This window comes from Drosophila arizonae, chromosome 5 (assembly GCF_054131065.1).
Source record: "Drosophila arizonae isolate 15081-1271.41 chromosome 5, UAZ_ARI_1.0, whole genome shotgun sequence".
NCBI lineage: Eukaryota > Metazoa > Arthropoda > Insecta > Diptera > Drosophilidae > Drosophila > Drosophila arizonae.
Genome location: NC_142925.1, coordinates 15,030,679 through 15,049,278, shown reverse-complemented (window position 1 = coordinate 15,049,278; position 18,600 = coordinate 15,030,679). Strand labels below are relative to the sequence as shown.

Genomic DNA, 18,600 nt, shown 5'->3' with positions numbered 1-18,600 from the left:
AACCTAAGGCGTTCTTCCTGACACACACAAACTAGAGAGAGCTAGCTGGATCTAAGTACGTATGAATATACCTTATAAGATGTTCGCTACGATCTGTTACATACTTAAGCACATATTAATGATACCCCTTGTAAACAATTGCAGTAGGTTCAGAAAATATAATGAATAGGTTTGGCCTAATTGTTGTATTATTATAATTTTTTTGTAGCTTTATTGTTTTATTGTTTTAAAATGTATGAATATATGCACAAATCAAATAAGTCATATCGCCATGTAATGATACCGATGCATCTTAATTTGTGAATTTGTAAATTTGTAATTTAAATAAATGTGATAGATTACAAATACAAAGATAATAATGCATTTCCACTAATCACAATTTGACATTCAAGCGAGACGGCCTTACGCTTTAAAGTCTAAAACATCAAAGTTCATACAAAATGCTTACAAATATATATAAGTATATGTATGTTTGTATGTATCTATAGATATATATTCATAGCTATATATACTATAAATATTTGTTAATATCGACAGACGTATCTGACTGTCTCAGCCATTGCTCAAGTATAAAAGCTAACTTCGTCGGAATCGTCGCCAGTTTGTTAAAGATATTTCGCTACTTCACAACTAGTTGCTCTCGAGTCTGTTCAATTTGTTTGTCGCTGTTGTTATTGTTGTTACTTAAGGTTAATATTACTACCAAAAAAAAAAAAAAAAAAAAAAAAAAAAAAAAAAAAAAAAAAGTAAACCGGCCAAACAAAAGGCTATATTTGAATTTCAATTAGATCGTTTTTCGATTGTGTTGTTTTTATTGTTGTTATTCGAATTTTCGTTGTGCAATGCTTGACTTAGTTTCAATATCAACTTTACTTAGTATACAAATTATGCATATATGCATATATATGTGTGTAGATATATATCCATAACTTGTATGCGTTAACTACTTGAGTAAATGTATTAATATACATATGTATATAAATATATGCTACCCATATATCTATATATGTATGTATACATATTTCTTTATGAGTATGTCTGCTCGGCAAGTTAAAGTAATTAAGTAAGCCGTTAATGAGGCTTAGCCTTGTTAGTAACTAACATAAAAAGTCAACAGAGCACTTATAGACACTCATTAAACTCTGAGCTAGTCACTCGTGTTAAATGAAAGAGCTCATTATTCTTAAATAACGTGTTTCAAGATAGAAAGAAATTAAGCAAAACTAAACATTTGACATTTTAAATTTATTGTTACTTTTTTCATAATTTATTTATAAATAGTTAAAATGAATAAAAAATAGTATTTGTAAATTTTAGAAAAGATTTAAAGGAAGTAAGGATAATATATAACTGACTATAAAAAAAATTGAAATAAAATAAAATAATATATTTATTATTTGCATTTTATTTCAATTTTACTTTTAAGATTTAATTTTAAATACATTTTCCTTACTTTATTTACAGCATGAAGTCGTTCATTTTGTTCCTTGCTCTGGCGATCGCCTGCGTTGCAGCTGACGAAAAATACACGACAAAATACGATAATATCGATGTGGATGAAATCTTGAGATCGGATCGTTTGTTCACAAACTACTTCAAGTGCCTGGTCGATACGGGCAAGTGCACGCCCGACGCCCGCGAGCTGAAGAAATCCCTGCCTGACGCTTTGCTCACCGAGTGCAGCAAATGCAGTGAGAAGCAAAAGCAGAACACCGACAAGGTCATACGCTACGTGATCGATAAGAAGCCAGAGGAATGGAAGGTGCTGCAGGCTAAATATGATCCAGATGAGGTCTACATTAAGCGTTATAGGGCACAGGCACAAAAGGCAGGAATACCTATCTAAATTCTAGTGATATTTGGGCTTTTAAGAATGATCTATACACAAAATAAATGTTTATTTTTGTAAAAAGCTATCGATTGGGAGTCTGGATATTTTCTTTTGTTAAAAACAAAACGTTAAGCTTAGTCCATTCTGTTACAACTTATAGGATAAATGGTATGATATAAGTGCGTCAAGTATGCATTAAAAGTATATTGCTCATGAATATTTTGGTTTTTTTATTCCATTCGGAAAATGGATATGTATAATATGTGTATATGTAATGTGGACTATTCTGTTTTTGATTTTATTTCTTTGGTAAACATTGGAAAATATGATCATAACATTCAATACAGAACCCTTAAAGCTAAGAGAACTCAATTTTCCAACGGTAATCTATGAATCATTGCTTAGCCTTCCTAAAAGGCGAAGCCATTTACGCAACCGTTTTATTACACAGAAAACTCATTTAAAATGATTATTGGCAATCGTAAATGTATATATACTACAATTATATATGCTATGGAGTTAACATATTCCAGATCTAATGAATGAGTCAAGTTGACGTGATTCGCGTTGCCTGTCAGTCAACGCGCTTTTTAGTTTTATATAAATTCCACGAACACGGAAACTACAAATGTATAGACGTGATTGATATAATAATAGATCATTCCTCTTATACATAAATATACGAAATCTATAACTGAATTCCTGGTTTTTTGATTTTAGTGAGAAAATAGTAAATATAGAAACTAAATGTGGATTCAATACAAATATTTTAAAATTAAATATTTTATTTGCAAATCTTTAGCAGCGAAGCTCTGTAAGTTTTCAAACCACCCTCGCATATGCAATCATAATATAATTATACGTCATAAAATAAATCAAAACTTTTGTAGTTTTTTCGAAAGTACTAGAGTCGAGCTTAAAATGTCACTTCTTGAAATAGTTTAAAATAGATAATGCATCATAGATATTAGAATAAAACAAAGTTTAGATATATTGCAGCTTAAAAAGTAAGTCCCCTTTTTGACAGCACAGCTATTAAGATTTGCTTATCACTCACATACTCGCTTTATAACATCAAAAGAAACGTCATTTAGATTTGAAGATTGTAGTAAACAATTTAACTTTATTCATAAGATTTGTATTTATGCTATATCTACAATTTATATTGTTTTATGTTTAAGTCTAAATGTTAATAAGACGATCGCAGGGATCAATGGAGAGTGGGTATAAGAGAGTAGCTCAGACGAGAGAGAGAGAGGCTTTTCCTAGCTATCTCCAAATATATCACCCAAAATACATTAAAGCGCGATTTCGCATGCCTCTCTCTCTCAGTTCCTAAATACGTTATTGTACACGTTCGCATTACTCTGGAATTCGCGTATTGCAATTGCCGTGGTACATTTTGATGTTGCCATCACAGCGGAAATACGCATCGAATATGTTACTGTAGCCGTGATCCTTCCACCAGGTGCAGAGCTGTCGGTTCCAGACACAGTCCAGCCGATAGATTAAAGTCGGGTACTCATAGCCTAGGAGTGTAAAAAAGTCTTGGTCCCCGAGGTGACCCTTGAAGGAATACTTTGTCACTAGACGATTGATTTCATACTGCGTGAGTATTTCGATATACGTACTGGAATCTCGGATTCGGTTTAGGAGTATAAGCACTACGCCGGAATTAAGGCCCGGGTAACCATGACGTTCCTGGCTACGACTAGTTAACAATTTATTATTCTTATTCTTAATATTATTATTATTATTTTTATTTTTGCCTATTTGTATCGGTTGATATGGATTTCCGAAATTCGATTCGGGAAACTGCGTACGATACCGGTACAGTATATGCCTATAAACTGGCGTTAGTTCGGGCGCCAGACCAAATAGTTGATTCGGCAAAAACCGATCAAATTCTGCGAAAAGCAAACGAATATCTGACCGAAAGACAATATCACAATCGAAGAGAATAGCACGACTGAGGCTCGCGTCGGCGATGCGATGCAGGCCGAGCGACATAAAAAAAAGCGAATCACTATAATACGAATTGGGCGCTGAGCTAAAGTACGGCGACAATTTGTCAGTTATATCTTGAATTATATTCGAACAGATTTGTATATTATACATGGAGTAGATCAAAACTCGCTTGAAGCGTCGCACCTTGCGCTGCAGTATCTCCAGCACAGCCACCTCGCTCTCCTTATCCGTGATCACATGTAAATGCAGCTGAGCATTGGTATGCTTGAACAGACTATGTATGAACAGATCGAATTTCATATGCAATCTATAGTTCTCTCTGGTATAGATTACGAATATATTGTAGTTCGATGTGATGGGCTTCAGAATCGAACTGTGGTTCAGTTGAGCTGCCGAATAGTTTAATATATATTGCATTGGCTTCAAGTGCTGCTGATTCGATGTATTTGGTTCTTGGTTACTATTCGCAAAGGCTGTTTGCAGTTTGCTAATGTTTGTCACTTGGCCAAATCGATTCGACAGAAATACGGAGAAGACCTTATTCCGAAACTCATCCGAGTAGGCGAAAATGATTAGCAGGCAAATAAGAAAAAGCGTCAACGACAGCGTCAGCTTTTTTTGCCATTTACAGCGCAGCAAAGGCCACTTCATTGGATGGACTGCGACGCGACGATTTATAATTAATTTAACGCTCTCATGCTCCTCCAGCAATTGAGATTTGCATTTGATATTGAAGTTCGCTGGATATGTTTCGTTTTTCCGGCTGATGTTGAATAACGGGAACTTTGCCATTTCAAGCAGCTGCGTTGTACCTGATTGAGGAATTAGTTTTAGTTGAAGCAGTTAATCTAATATCTATATCATGCATTATCTATGCATTATTTAGTTCACCTTTTCAAGATATTGTCATTTGTATATATGTAGATGATATATTTATGTAGTTATATTCTATTGTATGTACATATATTAAATATATGCTAAAAAACACTGAATGGAAACCTTAAAAATAATACACAGCACATATTTATACAAAAGTATTTTTATTATAATTTAATTTTATAAATGAATAAGTTGTATTTTGCTAAAAATCAATAACAATTAGGACAAAATGGCTAGAGATGTCAAGAAAATCTCAACTGAACGATAAATCGATATTTCCGCTGCGATTTTTGCCTGCTTGCCGCGAAATTAGAAAATATAAACAGCTTAAGAACGCTTATCCAATTGGAATAACGTATTGCCACAGTAACATTCCAATCAGATAAACTTTCTGAAGAAAAACCACATGTTAGAGTGAGAGAGCTGTATTATGAGGTTGTTAACAGTTAAATTAACAAGAAATAAAAAATATACCAAACTTTTACATATTTCTTTCATTAAAGTATTTGATTTTGCGAAAAGCTTTAATTTATTGACAACAACATTTATGATTATAATCTCATTTTAAATTCGTTTTCTTTTCTTTTCTTTTTTTTTTTTTTGTTTTGTTTATTTATGTGCTGAAATATAGAAATATTCGTAGTTAATTTTTTTTGGTGTTATTTTTTTCAGTTTATCTAAAACGTTGTGAGCAATTCCTCTTGAATGCTGTTCGACCGAAGTAGTTGAGATGGTGTGGGTGCGCCTTCAACCGCATAGAAGGCTTTGGAGGTTGAAGCAGCTTTGTTCTTATATTCATGGTATTCATCGGAAATGGTCTGTGAAAAGTAATATTTAAAAACAATCAATAGAAATCCATATCGGTAATATTCAAAACTTACCTTCAGTCGACAGCCTAAGAATACGGCGCGCTCACGCTTTCTAACCATATAATCGGAAGACATCAGCCATCTGTGCTCCAGACAGTCATCTGTGTATGGTCGTTTCCTGTAATTAAAATAGGTAATGTATTAATTGAATTGTGAATTCTAGAAAGATATTCTCTTACGTGGGATGTCGCTTAAAGAGTTGCATAATGAATCTAGTTGCTTCCGGAGTAACTTCCTTGAAGAGATTCTCAAAACGATAGCGCACGAAGGAAATGTTTTGTTGAGTCTCGTAGTCGTCGGCGCCACGGAATGGACTAGTGCCGGATAGAAGCATGTAGACTAGTACGCCCATCGACCAAATGTCGCTCTGGGGGAAGACTGGTTCGTCGTTGATCATTTCTGGTGGCTGGAAGTCCAGCATGCCAGTCGGCGCTATCTTCATGCCCAACTTGTTCACCTTCTTTGCTGAGCCAAAGTCCACGAGCTTCACTTGAATTGATCTAACTGAGGCCATGACAACATTGTCGGGTTGTATGTTTAGGTGGCAATATCCGCGCCAGTGCAAGTATTGCAGGGCATCCAGGAGCTGAGTGATAACGCATGCCACCATTTGCTCGGAGTACTCATGGCGGCTCGAGAAATAGGTCAACACGTCGGCGCCCTGAAGTTTTTCCATCACAAATATTGCGATCGGGACATTCATTGGCTTGTAGGCGCCAAACAGGGCGGGTATGCGCTCGTGCCTTAGGGTCTTGAAGTTATCAAATTCAGCGACCACTGCCTCCTCATTCTCGTCGGTGACTTCAAAGATCTTTGCCACAATAACTGTATCTGTGGATTTCTGGATTCCCTTCACAATTGTGCTGAACTCTCCGCGTGCAATCTCCGAAATGAAGCTGTACTTATCACTGACGGACACATCGGTCACCCAGTTGGGTGGCTCGCGCTCGCAATGGTAGTCCATGTGCACGCGCTCCTCCTCGAGCACCACCTCTTGACCCTTCTCCGTCAGCATTTGCAAGTGCTTCATGGCCTTCGTAATGTGGACCTTGGGTGCATCCGTGCCAGCAGTTGTTGCATTCACGGGAATTCCCATGTCACTCCAGCCGATGCGATTCTTCGACGCAAGTCGAATTTGATAATTCGTGTTGGGCTGCAGTTCGTGCAACAGATAAAATTCGTGATCAATGTTATCGGCCACAGTGGTCCAGGCATCAGAGTTTTGCGTTTTGTATTGCAGACTATAGCACATGACGGGCGAGTGTCCATCGTCGCGTGGCTGCTTCCATCTCAGCAGAATTTCTGTGGCACTCGTTGCCGAAACCTCAGGCGAGTCGGGTGCATCGGGCAGCGTTGCAATTACTATGCGACATCTGGCCACAGTCTGGCCAACCTTATTCCTGGCGACAGCCTTATAGATGCCAACATCGAAGTGACTGGCTGGCTCGAAGCGCAGTATCGAACGGCCATCCTCATCGAAAGTGATCTTGATACGTTTGCTCTCAGTGATGACCATATCGTTCTTGAACCACTGCACGCACGGCTTCGGATCGCCCACCGCAAAGCAGTGAATATGCGCTGGCCGATTTTCTGTAATCGCAATTGTTTGTGGCTTCTCTCGGAAGAAGGGTGGATAGCCCTCGCGCTGAGTCTCGATCAACGCATCTGCCTCGGTATACTCATTCAAACGAGGTCCCAGCTCAGTTCGCAGGCGTCGAATGGAGTACGAATCATTAGCGGAATACATGCTAATACGGCTCCTGGTGCGCTCATCATCGATTTCCTCATCCATTATATCAGTGAAGCGACGTCTTTCGCGGATCACGGGCAGCTGAAAATAATATTGAATGGGTTATTCGTGATTTCTTTACTTTGCTAATACTTACTACTAATACTTACCGACCAATCAACCGAATCGTTAATAGCAAATGATGGAGAACGCCTGTGGGCGACCTTCATGTACTCGCGTAGCCTCACTGGGAAGCTGACATCTCTTAGCTGCAGTAAATAGGTATCGGGTCCATATTGATAGCTGTAAGAAAAACCATAAATTATTAATATAATTATTGACTTTACTTGTAATTGTACTTACTGGCTCTCAGATGAGATGAGACCCAGCTCATAGTCGGGATGCAAGAATTTGGAGACAACTTCCTTAGTTCTGGTTCTTGGTTCGATGAAGGGCTCGGGCGTATTTTCAGGTGTGTACGAGTGTCCAGGAGGATACACCATTTTCGAGGGATGCTGGAAGCAGCCACTGAGGCGACGACGACGGAAGTAGTTCTTGCAGGAGGCATTTGCATACCAATCCCTGAAGTGATCATAATAGTGCCTCAAGCGATCCGTACCAATTTGATAATCTTCATCGGATGCTTTTCTATCGAGCATAAAGAACCACGGATGCTTCAATGCGGTCTTAATATCCATACGCTCCTCGGGGCTGTACAGCAGCAGTCGGCTTATAAAGTCGCGACCATCCTCAGAGATATGGGTCCAAATGGAATCGGAAAAGTCCCAGCGACCCTCACGAATTTTGGTCAAGGTTTCTCTATCGTCGGCGCCCATGAAGGGATTTCTGCCACCGAGCAGAATATATGTGATCAAGCCAACTGTCCACATGTCGTGGGAGAAGCTGACGCCTTCCTTGTTAACGACTTCCGGAGAGACAAACTCTGGCATTCCATAATCCAGTGTGGATAAATTGTGCTTATTTATTTTGCGCGAAAGACCAAAGTCAGATACCTTGATGAAATCGCTGCCTACGACAGAAATCAGCAGGTCTTTGATCTGAAAAGAAAGATACATATTTAATATAAATCCCTATATAATTAAGTTACATAATATTTACCGTTAAGCCCATATGGCCTACGCCCAAATCGTGCATATGCTCCAAGCCATACAAAGTCTGGCGTATATAATTGGCAATGTCTCGCTCGGTGTAGTAGTTCCTCGTAAGCAAATTGTCCCTGACAAGTTCGCCTCCGGCTGCCAGCTCGAGTATGAGCGTTACGCCGCGATCATTCTCATACGCATCGTAGGGGCGTATCAGGTTCCTGTGATTGAACATGTTCATCATATCCAGTTCATTCAACATGAAGGGCCGCAGTTCTGGTCGTCCGTGCATGATCTTTGCCGCATAATTGTCGCCAGTGGCGCGCTCCACCGCGTGATATGTGATGCCCTGAGTGCCGCGACCTAACTCATCGCCAATATCGTATTTGTCCTCATATCGCAATTGCTTCGAGCGTACATATGGATGCCTGCCATAGGTCTTGTAGATATATTGATCCTCATTTTCCTCAATATGCACAGTGACTGAGGTGCTAATGGATCCGGCAATATTTCGTGCGCTCACCGAGTAGAGACCTCCATCCTTTATTATGGAGTCGTGTATGGCAAGAATGTAGACATCGGGATCATATGAGTGAATCTTAATGCGTGATGTTTCAGTTATAAGCTTCCAATCCTTATACCAATGTACTTCCGGTAGCGGAATTCCAGTTATCCTGGCCTCAATGCGTCCATTCTTGCGCGACATGATGAACGTTTCATTGGGACGCTTCGTGAATCGTGGATATTCGGCGATTTCCAGACGAACTCGTTGCCTAGCCTTGCCATGCTCATTGGTCGCCACTGCTTCATACCATCCAACATCGCGATCTAACATGCTGTGGGAGAAGGGATTACTTATTTATGTACCATCGGTAATATCTAAGCAACTTACTTATTTATAAATAGCGTAGCCTGTCCATTACGTGTGTAGCTGTAATCGAATCTTCCGCCGGGTTCAATTAGACTATCGTTAAAGTAGTAGGTCATCTTTGGTTTCGGATAACCATAAACGAACCACATAAGCTCTGTGTTGTGTCCCTTGACGCCATACGAGACCTCATTCTCACGCAGTAAAAATCTAGATATATCAATAAATTATAGTATATTCATAAGTTTGCTCTAAAGTCACTTACTGAGGAGCCTGAGCCAAACCATCGTGAGGTGGACGTTCAATATCAAAGTCCTTTGGAAAATAGGGTGAAGTATCCGGTCTAAAGTCAGTGCCAGGTGGCAGATAAGTGTAAGTCTTCTTAGGCTCCGGTATAAGATTTTGCCTAAAAGAAATAAATCAAATTGTATTAAATAATCGAGGCTAGTAAAAACTTCTATAGTTACCTAAATGTCTGAGTGTATGGACTTGGATCGCTGACGCCAAATTTGTTCTCTACGCGAATTCTGAACTTGTAATCTCTAAGTGGGTCCAAGTTTCTAATATCATAGCTGCAGCCTCGAATACCAGTTCTCAAGGTATGCCAGTCGCCATCTGGTAAGTCTAGTCTTTCCACCTAAAAATATAGAAAACATACATAATTAAAATTTGGTTTCTAAGTAAATAATAAAATTATAAACATACCTGATATGTAACTGGATATCTCGGCGTCAATGGCACCGACGGTTTCCAGGACAAAAGCAGACGTCTATCGGTCATACGGGATATAATAGGACCTTCGGGCAACGGTGGTGGAGCACCGGTTTTCTTGTATTGCTTGAAGTCGCTATACTGCTCGCCCAATGGACGTTGATGAGAGTCAATAACTATTTGAAGAATAAACAGGAATTTTAGAAGGGGGAAAGCACCAAAATAACTACAGTTAGACTTACCATCATAAAATAACTCGGCATGACAGATATCATCTCCATAGGGATTGTAGATGCGACAGGAATAGCGTCCCACATCAAATTCGTTGACATTTTTGATGGATAAGCGCAGAAGACCATTCGATTCCTTTTCAATATCAATTCTATCAGATGGGAATAGTCTTTGATCGTTCTTGAACCATTCCACCTCCGGCTCTGGATAGCCTGTTGCACAAGCCGTAAACTTCGCCGACATGCCATCGTAGACATCGCAATCGCCAATTTTCTTGAGAAATACTGGGGGCTCGGAACGCATATGCTTTTTGCTAAAAGAAAAACATTTTATAATAATTAAAATTGATTGGAGATTTGATATATGTATAACGAATATAATTACACTTCATTAACGACTTCCAGACGACCCTGTGTAATGTCTTTGCCCTCCCTATTCGAGGCAATACACTTGTATTCGCCCTTATCAGAGGCTTGACAATCATTCACAATCAGCATATGATGATCGCCATCATTTTTGATCGAGTATTTGCTTGACTCCTCTATGGGCTTATTATCGAAGAACCACGTGAGCTCTGGATATGGAACGCCAGAGACCGTAACTGGAATCTTGGCATTGTTTCCAAAAGCTTGCTGCTGATCCGATATCTTTTGCGTGAATATTGGCGCCTTGTAGACTTTCCTGACGTTCGCATTGCACTGAGACGAGTCCTCGCCCAAGGGATTGGCCAGCAGGCAGCTGTAGGTGCCGGAGTCGGAGGTTTCCACGGGGCTTATGGTTAGACCCGCGTGCTTTCCATCACAGGTCATCAGCAAACGTTCGCTGGGTGCCAGTGGAACGCCATCCTTGGACCACATGATCTCAGGCATCGGGTTGGCAATGAATGGCGCAGATAGCACCAGTTCTTTGCCTTCATCTGCATTGACATCGCGTAGTCCAGAGACGAATTGGGGCGCTTCCTCTGCAACAGTTTCATCAATTTTCGGTGCTACATAGAGCTTAGCCTTCGAGGCAGTTGAGCCCTCCGAATTTTGTGCTACAATTTCGTACAATCCCGAGTCCGTTGGCAGAGTCTTGTCTATAATAAGGCTGAAAGTGTTGTCCGGATTTTCCAGAATGGCAACATGCTTATTATCGGGCAAGATCTCATGACCATTATGGAACCACTGGAGTTTCGGCTTTGGAAAACCTAGAACCTTAATGTCCATCTTCACTGGGAATCCTTCAACACTCGAGGCATCTTGCAGCTCGGCAACAAATGTGGGCTTCGCTTCTCTAGGGATTACTTCAACTTTCACGGCATTTTCTGCCTCGCCCTCCTTGTTGACAATAACACACTTGTAAATACCAGCGTCTTCAGGCTCCACTGTATCAACACTGTAGTCGAAAATATAAATAATTAATAAGACTATTTGAATAGATAAATTATCTTCGCTTACATCAAGCCAATTTGTCCGTTGGGATTGTTGATGAAATCAATATTTGAGCTAGGCCGCAGGAGTAGACCATCCTTGTACCACTTGATTTCGGGAGCAGGAAAACCTGTCACTTCAGCGCTCAATTTCAGGGGTTGTCCAACAGTGACTGATTGATTCTCGAAAGGCTTTAGGAACTTGGGCTGCATTTCTTTGGCTGTAAGATTTAAATATTGAATTTGTTTAATTTAGAAATATGCAATAGCTATCATAGTAGGTTAATACTTACGCTTTACTGCGACAGCACATAAGGCTACCTTCTGTCCATGCGGATTGGAAATAACCAATTTGTAGGCACCTGAGTCATTCGGTTCACAGTTGTTGATTTCCAATTTGACTAAGCCCTCGGGCGTGGTCGTCATTTTAACTCTATAAAGCAAGGCCGGAGTATTCGTTGATGATATATTAAGTTTAAAAGCTTTCAAATGCGCCAAGTACCTTGGATTTGGTGTGATTTCGTCGCTATCCTTGAGCCATTGGATTGTGGGCAAAGGACTGCCATCCACAGCACATTCCAGGACGAGAGGCTCACCCTGTTGCGCATCCAATGCACTGTTCAGTTTTTTGGTAAAGCTCGGAGCCAGCGCTTGCATAGTCAATTCAAATGGAACTTTAGTCTCACCAATTTCGTTTTTGGCCACGCAGGTGTACTATAAAGACATTGATTTCGTTTCAAAGGGATTCGTTTTGCAAGGAAGTTAATCATACCGTTCCAGCGACATTTTCCTTGAATTTGGGTATTTCGAGTATGCCCTCGACCTGATCTGTTGTAGGGTTTGAGGATTTGACCAGATAGACCTTCTGCTGTGTTTGCTTATCGACAGCTTCAAGATCAATTGGCTTGCCATCCTTGAGCCATTGTAGAGCCGGTGCTGGTACGCCGTGTACGACAACCTTTGTGGTGACCGGGTGGAAGTCGTGAATGGCCTGGGCCTCTGGGGGCACTATAAAGGCGGGCTTTTCAACTGCAATGGGTTTATAATTAGTGATAATATTGTTTTTAAATAGTTTAAGAACATATAGCTTTACCTAGCACATTCAAATTGAACTCTGCATCAGCTCTGCCTTCTGAATTGATAGCAGCTATGGCGTATTTGCCATCATCTTTTGGCGTCACCGATTGGAACACGATTCTGTACTTATCGGCATCAACATCGGCGATAACCTCACAGCTCTCATTGTTGCACAGGTTCTCATTGCCCCGGGTCCAGGACACCTTTGGCTTCGGATTGGCGAGCACGATAGCCTCAAAGCACACCGACTGTCCGGGCAGGCATTTGTGATTCACCAAACCGGTAATTTCAGGCTTGGATAGCACATCGATATAGCCGCTTGTGGCCATCTCGCCATACTTGTTCTTTGCCTTGAGCTCGTAGCGGCCAGAGTCTTTGATGTCGGCTGGGGAAATAAAGAGATAGTTGAGCTCGAATGGGAGATGAAGGCTTATAACTACTAAATATTCTATCATCAATATTTAGATAATTTCTTTCAATGGGCTTATATCAATTCTTACCATCCTTGATGTTTAGGGTGCACGTATATTGTATCAAGCCGTTCTCCAATTCTTTTGTTTCAGTCTTCAATATATTCTTCTTGTCTCCACTAACTGGTACGCCATCCTTCAGCAAAATGATCTCCGGCAATGGATCGGCCGTGAATACGACAACCTCATTAACGGTTTCTCCCTTCTTCAATTTGATATCGCGCAAGCCGCTGGCTGCGATCAATATAGGTTTTCTATACTCAGCAACACCTAGGGAAATAGACAATTAACAAATTATATTAGAAACAAATTTGTCTATTTAAAATCTTAGTCTTACCTGAGAGCGAGAGTACTCCCTTATGGCTCTTCTCACCGACTTTATTCTTTATAACAACCTTGTATTCGCCGGCATCCGCTAGCTCCAGGGACTTAACTTCTAGCTTATAATGTTCCTAACGTATATAATATTATTAGTATTTGAGAAATATAAACGTTTCCTTAAACCAACCCCATCATTTGATATAGCGAAATGTTTGTCAGCTGCGATGGGTTTGTCATCGTGATACCAAATCGCCTCGGGCTTCGGTATGCCCTTAGCAATAACTTCATATTTGAGGGGAACACTTTCGAAGCTGTGTATTTGGAAGACATCGATGTGTACGATCTCAGGCACAGCTAGAAAATTGAAATTCAACTAATTAATATATCGTATTTTATATTCATAGTGCATACACCGGCGAGTTAATACTCTTACTTGTTAATTGCTGTAAAGAATTTATATATACAAAAGAATTTATAATCGATCGATTTCAAAGTCGATTTTCATATCACATACATCAAATGTGTTAGGAGCTAAGTCGTGCCGCCGTTGGTTAAGATATAGTTCTTCTCAAAGTAGATCAGATCACTTTTATATCTATGTATTACATATTATGTGAGATGCAATTTTGGTTAAGATATCTTGCAAGAAAGTCTTCATAAGCATACACATAGACATTCACTTAAGACTAGATTCTATCAATACCCAATGTTTTTGATTCATGCGTTTTGCAATGGGCTTCACCTTCGGATTGAGGAAGCACATTTGCTACACATATATATATTTATTTATATATATATACACAAAACTATACATCGTGAATTTTCGGTCATGTTCATACCATCTCAGTCTTGGATCCTTCATTTCTATACAGATTCTATATACATGTCGTTTAAATATTATGACAATATCATTCACTTTGCTTACCAACTAGCTAAATTTGTACAGCATTATTAAAGAGAAGCATTTATGTAGAGCATGTCATTCATTTTATGTATATTAGTTAGTAGAATTTAGAATTTAGAAATTTTGTTTGTTTTACCCCCTTCCTCAGCTTGCTCTGTTGTAGCGAGCATTGTTTTTGTCACGGTTTCTTCCACGGATAAACAGTCTTTGGCTAAATTTATTAAAAATGTTTAAATTTAATATAGTTTCTTAAATATACTGATAGTTTAAAGTTGTGCAGAATATAAAAAAAACTTTACCCGATAATAAATTAATCTGTCAAATAAAAAAGAAAATTACAGAGAATAATCTCTTTTCCTTAAGATCTCAACAATTAATCTGTAGACAATTTCATAACAGATAACATAACAAAAAAATTATATTAATATAAAGATCGAAAAAATTGTATCATAAAGATCGAAGACTGGCTCTCAGGGGAAAGTATACTGGCTCTAAGAGGAAAGTAAACTTGCTCCAATGAAAGTAGAATAACAAAAGCCTCGAGCTTAAAGCGAAGCAAATTGTGTATGAGATCATTATGTATATGAGTCTTCTTATACAACCTAGGCTTATTTTGGGAAATGGAATCCGATTTATGTATCACTAAACACTACAAGATTAAAAATAATGAAAATGCGATCAAAGGACTATGTGCACATGAGAAACTATTTAAAGGATATTTGGAATTTAGCTAAAAGGTTCTAGAAAATGTCTACGTTCTATAAGCGATTTAAGTCTGTGATTTGTAGATTATTAAAAGTATAATTTGAAAGCAGAAATTTCCCAAACTTTTAATTCAAATTTAAACTGAAATTTAATATTATAAAAACCAGTTGAAATTTAAATTCGAAGTTCAATTAACTTCCTGCCAGATAAACTCGATTGCCATCAGCTAAAAAACATTCACAAATCTCTTAAGAATTAAAATAAATCATATCGAATATGTGAAAAATTGCTCAGTACTCTGCTTACACTTTTCAATACCAACTTAACATTCTTAGCAAAAATATACTTACTCAAAACTTGAACTTTGCAACTTGAGGTTGTTTCGCCGATGAAATTGGCTGCCTTCACCTCGTACGTGCCCGCATCTTCAACTTTGGCAAGATTCAAGGTTAAATAGTAATTTTCGATGCGTTGCGTATCTCTGGTGATCTTAATTCTTGCATCCTCATGAATTTCGTGTCCATTCTTGAACCTGAAATTAGTCAAATATCAAATTAAAGTAAGCATTCTATTAATAAAGATCAACAAATAAAATAACTACCATTTGATAGTGGCATCCGGATTGCTATAGATCTCAACTTCTAGAGTTAACGAGTTGCCTTCCTTGACCTCAACATCCTTGAGAGCTCTTCTTATTTTGGGTTTGCCTGAAATTCAAGAGGAAATGATATCTATATTGATATTCATATATATCCCATATAAACTCACAGTTGACCGTCACCGAGCAGTTGTCCTCGATCTGGCCGTAGTCGTTCATGATCTTGCAGCAGTAATTTCCCTGCATGTTGACAGCGACCTCCTTCATGACCAGCTTATGAACATTTCCTTCCGTTGTCTTAAGGAATTCATTTCGCTTCTCATCGATTTCGATGCCATCAATGAACCACTTGATGCTGGGCACTGGATAGGCATCGATGCCCACGGCTAGCTCTACATTCGTTTCACCTTCCTTGACGGTGATGTTCTGCAATTTCTTGGTCAGCTCTGGGGTGCACTTCATCAGCAGCTGAGTTTCGCTCGTGGCCGATCCGTGCTCATTGACCGCCTTGGCCGTATATTTGCCAGCATCCACGCGAGTGGCACCAGTGATTTTCAGGGTATACGTATTGCCGTCCGACTCGACCTTGTATTTTTTCTCGCTGGTCTTGATCTCAGTTTGATCGTGATACCAAATCAGCTTTGGCTCCGGGAATGCATCAACGCGCACGGACATCTGTACGGTTTCCTTTTCGCCGTGAATATATTCCTCCTCAAGGTGTTTCACAATAATTGGCTTCGACTTCACGGTACAATTCCAATACTCGGACGTCTGGCTCAGATCGTTTGTGGCTCTGATCGAATAGTTGCCAGCCTGCGATAGCTTTATATCCGAAATCTCCACAGTAATCTTGATGGAGCCTTTGCCAACGGACTTTGTTGTAATCTTCACATTACTTTCACCCGATATATCCTTGCCATTGTTGGTGACATTTATATCCGGCTGCGGGAATCCCTCAACTTCGATCTCCATGCGCACTGTTTCGCCAGCTGTACAAACAATATTCTCGATTTTCTTTACTTTTGGTGGAGCTGAAGGAAGAAAATATACGTATAAAATTTATAAAAAGTTAAATTATTATATTCATATAAATCTCTTACCCTTAACAGTCAAATTAATGGAGCTTGTATCCTGTCCAAGCTCATTCACCGCTTCGATGGTATATTCGCCAGCATCTTCAGTGTTTATGCTCTTTATAACCAGAGACATACTCTCCTCGTCTTCAAACATGAACTTGTGTCTGTCGTCGACTTGGACGACTTCACCTTCATGCTTCCAAAGTACAGCTGGCTTGGGGAAGCCCTTGCACTGCAGCTCCAGTATGGCCGTGGCGCCAATGCTGGTGTTCGCCTCGCGATGCTCAATAACCAAGGTTGGTTTCTCCGGTTCCCTGTTCAGGGTCTGAATAGCGCCCTGAACGGACAGCTCGGCGCTGCACGAGATATTTCCCGTTGATGTCTGGGCCACACACGTGTATAAGCCAGCATCTTCGGGCTTGACGTGCTGGAATACCAAAGCTAGCGAATCCTCATCCTCGCCAAAGAGCACTTTGAAGCGTTCTTCGGGATCGAAAGGTTCTCCGTTTCGCTTCCAGGAAAATATCGACTTTTCTCCACTCTGCAAAATCTGACCACTCAGAGCACCAAAGGGATTCTTAAAGTCTGAAAAAGAAACGTAAATAATGAAGTATGAAATGTTATTAAAATTAAATCGAATAGTAAATTGATTTATCTAGTTATGGTGGAGTGTTATTTACGTACCCACAGTAGTTGCTTTTGCCTCGCAGCTGGCTTCGCCAAACTTGTTAACTGCTTTGCAGCTATAGACTCCAGCATCTTCCGGCTGCACTTCGGCAATGACTAACTCATAGAAGCCCAGGTAATCCTTTTCACGTATGATTTGAATTCTGTCATCCGTTTCAAGAATTTCCTTATCGTTCTTATAGCTAAAAAATTGAAAATAAAATTTATGAAATATAAATATAAAATGCAATATGTAAGATATAAAAAAAAATAAAAATAAAAATAAAATATAAAAATCAAATATGTTTGCAAAACTTTGATTAAACATTTTTAATAAAGAAATATGCAGAGCATATATCTAATGCAAGTGCCAGGACTCTCATTGCCTTCTACTTTTCTACGTTTACTAAAAATGCATTGTTTTTATAGCTTAAGGAACTTTATCTTAAAATTGCCACATTCCAATTCTGTGCAGAATCTACATACAAAATTTGGCAGCTTTCTCTTATACTCACCTAGTTTTGCATAAAGAAGGCCAAGTCAGAAGGTTGATCTTAATAGATCTCAATCAAATATGATTAATTATACAAAGGAACTATGGCTCAAACTCAACTAAACATTAAATTTATTTGCTCAAAATTCAAAATTATACTGGAATATTTTAGAAAGTCGCTCACTTTTGATTCTACATTACAGTGATTCGACATAAGATCATATTTTTATAAGAAAATGTTAAGACCCTATTTTATAAGGGAAAACAGCGTAAATTATTAACATCATATAAGTAACGAGAACACAATAGGTTATACAGATTTAAAAACTATATGGTTGTACTTACAACTTAACTCTGGGCTTTGGATCGCCCAAGATTTTGACCATAAACCGAAACAGAGTATTCTCAATCATTTCAGTATCCTTCAAACTAACTAAGAATGCGGGCGCAATATTGGTCTTCGTTTCGTCATGACCACCAACTGTACCAATTATTAAAAAATATATGCTCAATTAAAATAAAAATGAATAAAAATTAAATAGTTTATAAAACTTACCTTGTCCCACAGCCAGCTGAGCGGTAACAGTTGTTGTTTCGGCTGCAGTCTGCGCGCGAACAGTATATGTTCCAGCGTCATTCTCACTAAAAATTTAAGATTTCATTTTATTATCTAAAGAAGTAACACATTCA

General features: G+C 39.0%; 3 protein-coding genes across 8 annotated transcripts in view; 1 reads left to right on the top strand and 2 right to left on the bottom strand.

Moving 5' to 3' along the window:
* Nucleotides 1-526: 526 nt before the first annotated feature.
* On the top strand, nucleotides 527-1,916 carry EbpIII (Ejaculatory bulb protein III). The gene is made up of 2 exons (XM_018011436.2): nucleotides 527-689; nucleotides 1,465-1,916. The coding sequence occupies exon 2, from the start codon at nucleotides 1,466-1,468 to the stop codon at nucleotides 1,844-1,846; it is 381 nt and encodes a 126-aa protein (XP_017866925.1). The 5' UTR covers nucleotides 527-689; nucleotide 1,465; the 3' UTR covers nucleotides 1,847-1,916.
* Xxylt (Xyloside xylosyltransferase) lies at nucleotides 1,494-4,830 on the bottom strand. Its single transcript, XM_018011429.2, has 2 exons — nucleotides 4,691-4,830; nucleotides 1,494-4,611 (listed from the first exon to the last, which is right to left on the bottom strand). The coding sequence occupies exon 2, from the start codon at nucleotides 4,589-4,591 to the stop codon at nucleotides 3,194-3,196; it is 1,398 nt and encodes a 465-aa protein (XP_017866918.1). The 5' UTR covers nucleotides 4,592-4,611; nucleotides 4,691-4,830; the 3' UTR covers nucleotides 1,494-3,193.
* Nucleotides 4,821-18,600, bottom strand: part of Obsc (Obscurin) — a 25,828-nt gene continuing 12,048 nt past the window's right edge. For 5 of the 6 annotated variants that reach the window (XM_089471574.1, XM_018011423.2, XM_018011427.2 and 2 more), the window contains 28 exons: nucleotides 18,467-18,552; nucleotides 18,256-18,391; nucleotides 17,436-17,620; nucleotides 16,776-17,336; nucleotides 15,846-16,706; nucleotides 15,679-15,784; nucleotides 15,428-15,609; nucleotides 14,509-14,583; nucleotides 13,656-13,822; nucleotides 13,485-13,599; nucleotides 13,178-13,417; nucleotides 12,694-13,062; nucleotides 12,373-12,629; nucleotides 12,103-12,314; nucleotides 11,894-12,033; nucleotides 11,629-11,821; nucleotides 10,574-11,566; nucleotides 10,201-10,502; nucleotides 9,953-10,134; nucleotides 9,715-9,884; nucleotides 9,513-9,653; nucleotides 9,272-9,457; nucleotides 8,396-9,215; nucleotides 7,640-8,334; nucleotides 7,447-7,579; nucleotides 5,727-7,378; nucleotides 5,560-5,665; nucleotides 4,821-5,496 (listed from right to left, as the gene is read on the bottom strand). In XM_089471574.1, coding sequence (XP_089327700.1) covers nucleotides 5,356-5,496; nucleotides 5,560-5,665; nucleotides 5,727-7,378; nucleotides 7,447-7,579; nucleotides 7,640-8,334; nucleotides 8,396-9,215; nucleotides 9,272-9,457; nucleotides 9,513-9,653; nucleotides 9,715-9,884; nucleotides 9,953-10,134; nucleotides 10,201-10,502; nucleotides 10,574-11,566; nucleotides 11,629-11,821; nucleotides 11,894-12,033; nucleotides 12,103-12,314; nucleotides 12,373-12,629; nucleotides 12,694-13,062; nucleotides 13,178-13,417; nucleotides 13,485-13,599; nucleotides 13,656-13,822; nucleotides 14,509-14,583; nucleotides 15,428-15,609; nucleotides 15,679-15,784; nucleotides 15,846-16,706; nucleotides 16,776-17,336; nucleotides 17,436-17,620; nucleotides 18,256-18,391; nucleotides 18,467-18,552 — 9,406 coding nt within the window. In that variant the 3' untranslated portion in view covers nucleotides 4,821-5,355. The remainder of the gene's footprint in view (nucleotides 5,497-5,559; nucleotides 5,666-5,726; nucleotides 7,379-7,446; nucleotides 7,580-7,639; nucleotides 8,335-8,395; nucleotides 9,216-9,271; nucleotides 9,458-9,512; nucleotides 9,654-9,714; nucleotides 9,885-9,952; nucleotides 10,135-10,200; nucleotides 10,503-10,573; nucleotides 11,567-11,628; nucleotides 11,822-11,893; nucleotides 12,034-12,102; nucleotides 12,315-12,372; nucleotides 12,630-12,693; nucleotides 13,063-13,177; nucleotides 13,418-13,484; nucleotides 13,600-13,655; nucleotides 13,823-14,508; nucleotides 14,584-15,427; nucleotides 15,610-15,678; nucleotides 15,785-15,845; nucleotides 16,707-16,775; nucleotides 17,337-17,435; nucleotides 17,621-18,255; nucleotides 18,392-18,466; nucleotides 18,553-18,600) is intronic. The other variant, XM_018011424.2, reaches the window with a different exon arrangement.

Coding starts and splice junctions, on each gene's coding strand:
- EbpIII (XM_018011436.2), top strand. CDS start 1,466: ATGAAGTCGTTCATTTTGTTCCTTGCTCTGGCGATCGCCTGCGTTGCA.
- Xxylt (XM_018011429.2), bottom strand. CDS start 4,591: ATGGCAAAGTTCCCGTTATTCAACATCAGCCGGAAAAACGAAACATAT.